Raw genomic sequence first — 11,018 nt, forward strand, 5'->3', positions numbered from 1 at the left:
GGGCGCGCCCTTACTGGCCTCGGACTCCAGCACTTGGGTCTTCTGCGGCCTGCTCCGGAGCTCGAGAGCGCCCGAGGCCCCGACCCGGGGCAGGAGTGCCTGATGCTCCGGACTCCGCCCGGCCCCAACCAGCCCAAGGCCGCTTCCAGCTGGAAGCTGCCGGGCAGCGATCACCTGATCTCACATCGCCGCGCTGGCCCTGCTGGGCCCATTGTCATCTTGGTGGCCTTTAGTCTTTCCAACCAGGAGGCTCAAGTTACTACTAATTAGAATCTTCCTTTATTACTCCACTGTAATTTTCATTTATAAATTCTGACTTAAAAGAACACCCACATATATAATGACTTTTTTCCCTTTGGGGGAATAAAACCACCTTTTCTCAACCTATTTTTTAAAGTCGGGTTTATTGAGGTATAAATTACATTCAGTAAAATTCAACTTTCTTTAGTGTACAGTTATGTAAATTTTGACAAATGTATACATCACCACAATCAACACTAAAACAGTTCTCTCAAAGATTTTTCGTTCCCCTTTGTAGTAAATTCCCTCCTCCCACCCCCAGCTCCTAAGACATTTATATATCTTATTTCCTCTTGTGGTTATAACAAGTATTTCTATTCAGAAGGACAGTAAGGAGATAGGGACATGCAAGTGAAAGGATCTATCAATGGAAGAAGTGGACTCAACTAAATTATACTCATTTTTCTTTTTTTTTTTTTTAAAGATGACGGGTAAGGGGATCTTAACCATTGACTTGGTGTTGTCAGCACCACCCTCTCTCAAGTGAGCTAACTGGCCATCCCTATATAGGGATCCGAACCCGTGGCCTTGGTGTTATCAGCACCACCCTACCGCGACTGAGCCACGGGCCAGCCCAAATTATACTCAGTAAGGGGATCGCAACCCTTGGCTCGGTGTCGTCCGCACCATGCTCAACCAGTGAGCGCACCTGCCATCCCTATATAGGATCCGAACCCACGGCCTCAGCATTAACAGCACCGCACTCACCCAAGTGAGCCACGGGGCCGGCCCTATACAATCTCATCTGCCAATAACAAAAATTTTGTTGAAATCCAGTTGGTGAATTTTCAGCTACCCTAATGGCAATTAGTTGTTGTTAAAAAATAATACAAAAGTGTTGTATTTGTATATTTTTAAGAAATCAAACCCATGGAAACAATCTTTTGTTGAAATACTTTTACAGGTTGGAATGTTTCCAACTATTAAGTGTACAAAAATGAGTGTTTTTATAGGTATCACTTAGTTTTTTAGCAATCATATAATGGCAAAAATCCTCCAAATTAGTTTTCAAAATATTCTCTCCATAAAATGAGTTCCTATAGAAAAGCAGTTACATTCTCACGTGTTATAAAACTATCTTTGTCTTGAAGCGACCGATTAGTGGGAGATTAAAGAAAGGTCTCTGTCATTTTCACTTGTGCTTGCTTTATTATATTATCTGCAATCTGTGGTTTATTCACAAGAACCATTTGATAATCCTTAAATCTACTTAACCACACACAGATAAACTGCAATAAAGCAAACCACTATCAACTTATACTGAGTTATTCCCAATTTTCCCTCTTGGTATCTGGTGTCCTGGAGTGATTTTGGACCTAATTGTAAACATCATTCATTCTGATTGGTCAGTGCCTCAGCCATAGGTTTGGGGGAGTTTTTTGTTTTACTATTACCCCTGCTAAATATATGCTATATAGCTGTATACTAAGTAGACCAAATCAGGGCTCTCATATCAAGCCATACTTTCAATATTAGCAAAAGCTAATTTTTTAAAGATTAAAAAATAAACATACATAGGAATTTTCATATTTTCTTCCCTTACCTCCAAGGAGGGCCTTGTGTGTACTGCTATACATTCCACTTTGGAAGGTACTGGTGTGACAATTCCAGGAGGACCAGAAAGGCAGATTCTGGTTCAGTACACAGAACCATCTTTCACAAAGTGGAGCTTTCAAAAATGACCAGTATCGCTAACTAAAGGACTCCCCAAACATTGGAAGCATTCAAGCAGAGGATAGTTGATCAGCAGGAGGATTACTTGAAAGAGATGAGTAGCCGGGGTAATTGGATTGGATTCCATTACTTCCAAGATCCTTTCCTTTCTAGGAGCTTTTTAGTGTTACGTTAAAGATTAGAAATGACAGGTGGCACCCTTGTTTCTTTTTTTTTTTCCTTTTTGTCTTTTTTCGTGTCCGGCAACGGATCGCAACCCTCAGTGTCGTGCCCGTACCGGACCGGGACCGGCAACGGGATCACAACCCTCGGTGTTGCGCCTGCACCTCGCTCAGCCAGTGAGTGGGAACCAGTCTGTATGTGGGATCCGAACCCTCGGCGGGAGCGCCACCGCACTCCCAAGCGGCACACTGTAGCAATGCGCCACCGGGCCGGCCCGTGGCACCCTTGTTTCTATTTATAAGGGCAGTAACAAGTAACAGAGAGCTAGACTGGTAAACAAAAGACCTACTATCAAGTTCAGTGACCTTGGATAAGTTATTTCATCTCTCTCGTAATAACTTTTTATTAAAGGTCATGAGTTTGGATCCCCCTACCAGCCAGCCATCAAAAATATATATAGAAAGAGAATTTAATAAATTTAAGGCCCCATACAGCTCTAATATTCTGGGGTTCTATGATTCTTCTTCACTAAATATTGTATTGGTTCTTGGGTTTTAAAACGTACTCTTTTAGAAAGAAATTATTTGGGGGTTTTAGTTTTATTTGAAATATAAGTTGAATTTTAAATGCCTTTTTTGTTTGTTTTTGAGACCGGCTGCACCGCGCTCAGCCAGTGAGCGCACCGGCGGCCATCCCTACATAGGATCCGAACCTGCAGTGGGAGCACTGCTGCGCTCCCAGCGCCGCACTCTCCCGAGTGCGCCATGGGCTCAGCCCTTAAATGCCTTTTTGATATAAGATTTTATTTCTTTTTTTGGTTTTTTGGGAGCAGTTCGCCAGTACAGGGATTGAACCCTGGACCTTGGGACCCTGAACCCAGCACCACTCTCTAACAGCTGAGCTAACCAGCCAGCCTATTATTTATTTATTTATTTATGTGGGTTTAGGAAGACAGCTTATCCAGCCAGCCTATTATTTTTTTATTTTTTTTTTTTTTTAATTTCTATTTTTATTTTTATTTTTTAAAGATGACCAGCAAGGGGATCTTACCTTGACTTGGTGTAGTCAGCACCATGCTCTCCCAAGTTAGCCATGGGCCAGCCCTTACTTTTTATTAATGAAATGTGTTTTATAGCTTTTATATCAACATTGTAATTCTGGATTCACCTGAATAATTGTTCAAAATATTTCTCTTCAATTTTTCTAATCCTATTATTAGGATTTTTGCATCTATATTCATAAATAAGAGTCTCCTAAATTTTCTTACATCATCTTGCTTTTTATTTTTTAATATGAGAATCACATTTACTTCATCAAACTGGTGTCTTACTATCATTTTCTATATTTTGGAAGTATACGGAAATACTTTGACAGTCTGGAAAAGTCTCAAGAAAACTATCACAAGCAAATGCCATTTTAATGGTTATTCTTTGACAGTTTATGGATTATTTCTCATAACCAATCTGGGCATATTCTCTTTTAAATATCAGTTTTGTAATATATCTTTATAAGGAGAATTACATTTTGATATTGATCAAATTTTTTTAGCATCAAGCTAACTCTTCTCGAATCTAATTGATTTTATGTATCTCCTATTCAAATATAAATTTGCTAATTTGTACATTTATGGTTGAGCTGACATTTAGCAATTTATTCTGTGAGAACTACTTATAGAGGGGGATATGGGGAGAAGCTGGTCAACAGGTTCAATGTTACAGTTATATAGGAGGAGTAAGTTCTAGTACTCTATTGCACAGTAGGGTGACTCTCGCTAACAACAAGGCATTGTATATTTCAAATAGCTGAAAGAGAGGATTTTGAATGTTCTCACAACAAAGAAATAACAAGTGTTTAAGGTGATGGATATGCTAATTATCACGATGTGATCATTATACACTGTATACACAGGAAATATTATGTTGTACACCAAAAATATGTACAATTACTGTGTCAATAAAAAATTTAAAAACTTAAGAACAAGAACTACTTAATGATTCTATATATTTTTCTAATTTTTGTCATTCATGCTTAGTTTTATTATTTCCACTTTGATTTCTTTTGTTTTCTTTCTAAATTCTAACCATATACCCCTTTAAAAAAAAAAAAAAAAACACTTATTTCCATCCTTATCCCTGACACAGAGACTTAAATATTTAAGCATGATTTTTTTCTTATAGTATTGCTTTGGTATCATCACATACATTTTCTTATATGGAATTTAAATTTTCATTGTTTTAAAAATATCCTCTAGCATATTTTCTACAACCTACATGTTACTTAATGAAGTTGTTTCTATGTTTTTGATCACCATTTAATTCTATGTATACTGTTTATTTCTGTAAAAAAAACAATCAAATTATGTATACATTTCTGCCTGTTCTCACATTCTGGCTACTTTTATGTATTTTGACATTATGTTCTTTAAAGTGACTAAATTCAGTACTACTAGGTTTTCATTATTTAATGTAAACTTTATTACTATTAAAGTTTTGTGAAATTTATTTTATCAGATACAATGTAAGCAATCACTGCTTCCTTAAATACATATTTGTTACAGCATTTAGAAAGCTTAGATCATACCTTTAACTTTTTTTTCATTTTAAGTATTTCTTTGCTTTTCATAATGGTAGGACTTAGTTTTATTTTCTAAATTGGTAGCCCTTCTTTTCAAAGGTAAATTGAGTCTGTTTACATTTAATATTACAATTATTAATAAATGTTTATAGAAGGAATGCATAAATGAATGCCTTTTCAGATCCTTCACACCTAGTTTTTTCTTTAACCTTAAGTTAATGTGCACATGTATAATGAGAGATAATGTAACCTGGTATGCTTAGTTAACTTGATGATATACAATATGAATTAAATTGGATTGACTCTTACTTGCTTTTTTTCTTTCAGTGAAAACACTATTTCCTTATTTATGTCAGCTTTCTCTCAATCCCTTAGTAAATGAAGAACTGAAATAGAACAGGATAGAGTCCCATTTTAAATTCAAACAAAGTAAAGATATTGAGGTTTGACAGCAGACTAATCATAATGTCATTTAACAAGGTGAATCCAGTGAACACAGGTAAATGTCTACAAAAATTAAGGTTTTTTTTTTTTTCTAAAACATTAAGGTTTTGACCATGACACAACGCTGTGCCACAACCACTCATAGTAATTCAACTGCCTTCACATTTGACAATAACATGATACAAGTGAATTTGCTGGAGATTAGCAAAATTACAAAATGAACCCAAGGTCACTTAATCTTAGAGTAACAGTAACAAAGAAACCCTAAGAATGCAGGTCAAGGCAAGAGACTACAGCTGGCCAGATATGATATCATTTGCCTAATTTTCCTTAGGAATTTGCTACACATAAAATAAGTATCTCTTCTGAGTTACTAGAAAAGAAAACAAGTACTACCTACCACCATTCTGTGACCATGAAATTAAAATATTTCCTAAGTGAATGATTAAGAAAAAAGTCTTTTTTTTTTTTGTCTTTTGTCTTTTTCCGTGTCCGGCAACGGATCGCAACCCTCAGTGTTGCCCCCGTACCGGACCGGGGACTGGCAACGGGATCGCAACCCTCGGTGTTGCCCCCGTACCGGACCGGGGACTGGCAACGGGATCGCAACCCTCGGTGTTGCCCCCGTACCGGACCGGGGACTGGCAACGGGATCGCAACCCTCGGTGTTGCCCCCGTACCGGACCGGGGACTGGCAACGGGATCGCAACCCTCGGTGTTGCCCCCGTACCGGACCGGGGACCGGCAACGGGATCGCAGCCCTCGGTGTTGCTCCCGCGCCTCGCTCAGCCAGTGAGCGGGAACCGGTCTGTATGTGGGATCCGAACCCTCGGGCAGGAGCGCCGCCGCGCTTCCCAAGCGGCGCACTATCCAGTGCGCCACCGGGCCGGCCCAAGAAAAAAGTCTTAAAAAAAATATTAATCATTCTCATGTGTTCACAATAACTCTATTTCTGAATTTAAAACATTACTCAGTATTTGTGTAAGTATCAATTTAGACAATATGGCTTTTGACATATTAAAAGTTCTATGGGGAAAACTAAGGCATCTTTTAATTTTGCTTTAATATCAAATTAACAGAGTAACTTAAAAATTCAATAAGAGCATGGGTTAATGTTATTCACAAAGTGCTTCCAAAATCCAACCACCTAGCTTCTTTTCAGGAGAAACTGTACATCAACACAAATATTTCCTGATTTAAATTTTAGAAAAGAAAATGGAAAATCAAACCCACAGCAAGATGGTTGTATAAGATATTTCCTCCTCTTATATGCCATTCTATTTCAACAGATGATTCAACTGGTCCTGTAGATCTGATGATTGTTCAACACTAGATATTAGAATACAGAAAGGATTTATCTGGAATGAGCAATAAAGACATCTCTTTGTACAAACTACTTGTTTTTTGTATTTTTTTTTTGTTCGTTTTTTGTGGCTGCCTGGTATGGGGATCCAAACCATTGACTTTGCCAACTGAACAAACTCGCCAGACCTGTACAAATTATTTGTACTTTAATGCATAAATACTGTTGCAGCTAAATCAAAATTTATATTGGTCCACTTGGGTCCTAGAATTGTTTAAACTATGAAGAAAGGTTCACAAAGCCAATTAGTAGTGTAAACAATATTAAAAGGGACAAATTTAATCCACTTAAGAAAGCAAGGCTGTTTAATGACTTTAGCATATTTATTCTACTTAATGAGTATTACCAATATAAAAGGTTTTCTATTCCTTAAGGTTGGCCTCTACATCCTGTAACTTTTAGGAAGTCTTTACTAGCAGGGAACTGAATTACTTGCATGCCTCTGAAATATACTATATTCTTTAAATTCTGAACAAGCTATCCCAGAGCATATGTCAATTTAAGGGCATATGTCAACCACATTTTTGCTATGATTCTGGGCCCAACAGTATTATTCCTCCCAGCCTGCTTCAGCTGGTTCCGCACTCCCCTATCTTTGGGGTTACTTACTTCTTCTGAATAGCTTCTTGCCTAAATCAGAAAAAGAAAGAGAAAAATAAAATAAGAAAACCCAGTAAACTAACAGAAATTATTTATGGCCAGATATATAGAGACTGAACAAATTTCTAGCTTATGTCACATTCTACATTTATTTCCACCCTATCCTAAGATTACACTGTTGAATAGGGATTCCTATCTGAGTGCAGAGTTGTTGAAAAGATGGATTCTAAAGCTGGAGAGGTAATAAGACTTTTCTGGAATGAGGGATGTGGTCCAACAAACCACATGCGTGGCTCAAATTTAGTCTGGGTATATGGAGTCAAATGGTCACATACTTAGAACGTACACACCCAAAGACTGAATATGACAAACGTTACCTATTTAAATATCAAGAGTTAAATTCCTAACCATATATTTCCAATAGGTACATAAGTATATCAACTACATAAAATATAAAACAAAACAAAATAAGATGAAAAGCCAATTAAATTATAATTTTACCCAAAATTATAGTGGAGCCAAAATTATAAAGAAGATGGGGTCTCTAATTCAAAATCTTCTGGATGATTTATATGTACCTGGTGCTGCACTACATGTGGAAATGTAGGATACAGGTTACGTTTATGCTTGATTCCCTAGCACAGGGGCAGACTCCCCAGGAGAGACCTTGGGCATGACAGTCAACAAATACTGATTGTTTCCCAGATGCCAAGCACAGTGCTAGCTTGATCCTGACATGGGACGTGCACTTATGGAGTTTATAGGTTACGTTTATGCTTGATTCCCTAGCACAGGGGCAGACTCCCCAGGAGAGACCTTGGGCACGACAGTCAACAAATACTGATTGTTTCCCAGATGCCAAGCACAGTGCTAGCTTGATCCTGACATGGGACGTGCACTTATGGAGTTTATAGTCTCTCCATCTGAGGAGCCCTCACATGAACACAGGGAGGTTCATGAAAGGTGACCCCCATTCCTACTCTCACCCACTACCCCAACTTCTTCTGTAGTTTTAGATACCTCTTCCATCGAGGAAGTCATCCTTGACCAACCCCACCTTTATTCTCATCCCTGCTTCCACAGAAAATGTGCTGAAGCACAAAGGCAATGAAAGCAGGCTAAGGATGATGGTTTTCCAGCAAGTAGTTGCTGGAGAGGGTATTATACTCACTGGTACTGAAGATGTGTGGTTATTATTGCCATTTTCCTTAAACTCTGCATTTAAAAAAGAGAGAGAGAGAGAAACAACATTCCACTTTCCTGTAGCCATGCAAACTATTTATATAAAACCCGAATCATAAAAGAAATTGTTTCTTACATCTTCTGAGTGCAAGATGGCATCTTCCTGTAGTACCATGTTTCGTGCTGCCTGACCTAGCAGCTGGAAGACAAAAATAAAATGGGAATAATGAAAATTTCCAAACTTCCTGTAATCTTCTTACTGCAGCTGTTACACTAAAACTCTTCCTCCTCCCCCCTTCCTCCACCCTATACAACCACATACACTCAAAATGTAATGGAGAATAATTTTCCACTTATTCATGTTGAAAATTTATTTCACTGGCACTCTAGCAGTTCTGGCACGGGCTTGACATCTGTTCCAAAGACCACTGCCTGAGAAATCAAGTCCTTCATAACTGCTGAGCTCTCTGCACAGTTTATTAATCAAGTGTGGAGAGAAATCTGCAAAAAGCTTTGATTCCAAAAGTCCAGTGAGAGAAACTAACTTCTGATTCCTTAAGGCAGACTTGAGATTTGGGGTGGCTTGAGAGGAGTGAGAGAGCAGGAGTTAGGGTAGGCTGGAAAGGACAGAAGGAATGGAGCTGTTTAGGAACAGAATGAGAGAGACAGATGGGAAAAAAAGGCATGAGAAGAAGCTTGAGGCTTAAAGTGGGAGACCATCACATGAAAAATGGCCAGATGGGACTGGGAAGAGAAAAGGGAAATGTACAAGCAGATTTTAATGAGTTCACTGGGCCCTGAGACCAAGAGAGAAAAGCTGAGCCCGGATTCAGCAGGGTGGCCTATGATCAAGGCAGATCTGACTGAGTTAGCACTGAGAGGCAAATGGAGATCAACAGATTTCGGGCGCAACAATGCACCCTGCTTCTGACATACGTAAGTTCAGCCACATAAAAGGAGCTACTGTTGGGCCGGCCCATGGCTCACTTGGGAGAGTGTGGTGCTGATAACACCAAGGCCACAGGTTCGGATCCCTATACAGGGATGGCTGGTTAGCTCACTTGGGAGAGCGTGGTGCTGACAACACCAAGTCAAGGGTTAAGATCCCCTTACCGGTCATCTTTTTTTTTTTAAAAAAAGGAGCTACTGTTATGTGTATCCTACCACCCCTTCCCTGTTCCCTTGGGTCAGAGAGATTCTGGTAAAAAGGGGGGCTGAGGACTTCAAATTAACCAGAAACATCAGCATTGCTACAATTCCCAGATTCCTTCCCCCACAGCAACTTTTATTTATTTTTCTTTTTAATTTAAGTTTTACAATTAGTAAGCCTTTATGTGCTTCTAAAGTCAAAATAATAAAATAAGACCTTCCATCCCTGTCCTTTTCCCTTCCTGTTCTCTCTCTCCAACGCACAACTATTTTTATTCATTTTGGGTTTATCTTTCCATCGTTTATTATAAAACAATAGACAAATGTATTTATTCCCCTCCCTCCCAACTTCTTTCCTAAAATGAAACATACTATAGCCACACCTTGCTATTTTCACTTCAAAACATATCCTGAGCTCAATTTGCAGCAATATATACTGAGTCTCCTCATTACTTTTTACAACTGCAAAATACCACACTATATACATGTACCATAAGATTATTCAACCGGTCCTCTGCTGGTGGACTGTGGGGTTCTTTCCAGTCTTTCGTCATTGTAAGCAGTGCTACAAAAAATTCTCATATACGTCTTTGCATCTTTTTGCCAGTGTGTCTTTGGGATAGACTCAAAGAATCATGATTGTGATTACTAGGGTTTTAATTTTGCTACATATTGCCAAATTCCCTTTCATTAGAGTTGTATCCTTTTGCATTCCCACCAACAATATATAAGAGTGCCTGTTCCCCACTGTGGCCATTTTTAAGGGGCAAACTTCAAACTCCTATAGATGGGGAATGGGGGACTGATGAACTGATGGCACAAAGAAAGGGTTTTAACAGAATCTACTTCACTCATTCACTTATTCATTGAACAAATATTTATCAAGTGCTTACATTTATGCCAGTACTCTGGATAAGAGTAATAATGAGGCTTGCAATCTGGAGGGGTTACAAAGCCGACACAGGCACTAAAACACCTTGTGGTAAATGCTGATGGGGAAGCACTGGATGCTCAGGGAGCATGTGGGGAGCAGGGGTGTCTAACCCATTACAGGCGTAGGTGTTCAGGGAGAGGTTCCTAAAAGAAGTGACATCTAAGCTGAGACCTAAACATTAGGGTTTAGAATTCATCTTACATGTAATTTTATAGAAAAGTGGTATGACCAGATTTACTGTTTTTAGAAGGGTGGTAAGCAGAATGAACTTGACAGGGAAACGAAGGCAGAGAGACTGGTTAGGAGGACATTGAGTACTCCAGGGAACCAATGAGGGTGGTCTGAAACACAGAAGTGGCAGTGGAAAAAAAAAAAAGAATCTGAGAAACATTTGGAAGACAGACTTGATGGGACCTGTGGTTGCCTGGAATGCAGGGAATGCTGTAATGTAGGCCAGGGCCTTTTCCTTGATAAAGTACTCATTGGCATTCTGCATCATTTTCTTACGTAAACCAACCAGACATAACGTACCATCTAAAATTGCCAGTTTTGGGCCGGCCCGTGGCTCACTCGGGAGAGCGTGGTGCTGATAACACCAAGGCCCCGGGTTCGGATCCAATATAGGGATGGCCGGTT

At 39.2% G+C, this 11,018-nt stretch overlaps 1 protein-coding gene across 1 annotated transcript in view; it reads right to left on the bottom strand.

Annotated features, from left to right (window-relative positions):
• Window positions 1-6,181: 6,181 nt before the first annotated feature.
• LOC103596171 (chromosome unknown open reading frame, human C10orf32) overlaps window positions 6,182-11,018 on the bottom strand; it is a 10,053-nt gene continuing 5,216 nt past the window's right edge. Inside the window, exons 2-5 of the mRNA XM_008579745.1 lie at window positions 8,436-8,498; window positions 8,289-8,332; window positions 7,127-7,147; window positions 6,182-6,483 (exon numbers count right to left, since the gene is read on the bottom strand). Of these exons, the coding sequence (XP_008577967.1) occupies window positions 6,432-6,483; window positions 7,127-7,147; window positions 8,289-8,332; window positions 8,436-8,498 (180 nt within the window). The 3' untranslated portion in view covers window positions 6,182-6,431. The remainder of the gene's footprint in view (window positions 6,484-7,126; window positions 7,148-8,288; window positions 8,333-8,435; window positions 8,499-11,018) is intronic.

The sequence above is a fragment of the Galeopterus variegatus genome, unplaced genomic scaffold (genome assembly GCF_000696425.1).
Source record: "Galeopterus variegatus unplaced genomic scaffold, G_variegatus-3.0.2 Scaffold1953, whole genome shotgun sequence".
Taxonomy (NCBI): Eukaryota; Metazoa; Chordata; class Mammalia; order Dermoptera; family Cynocephalidae; genus Galeopterus; species Galeopterus variegatus.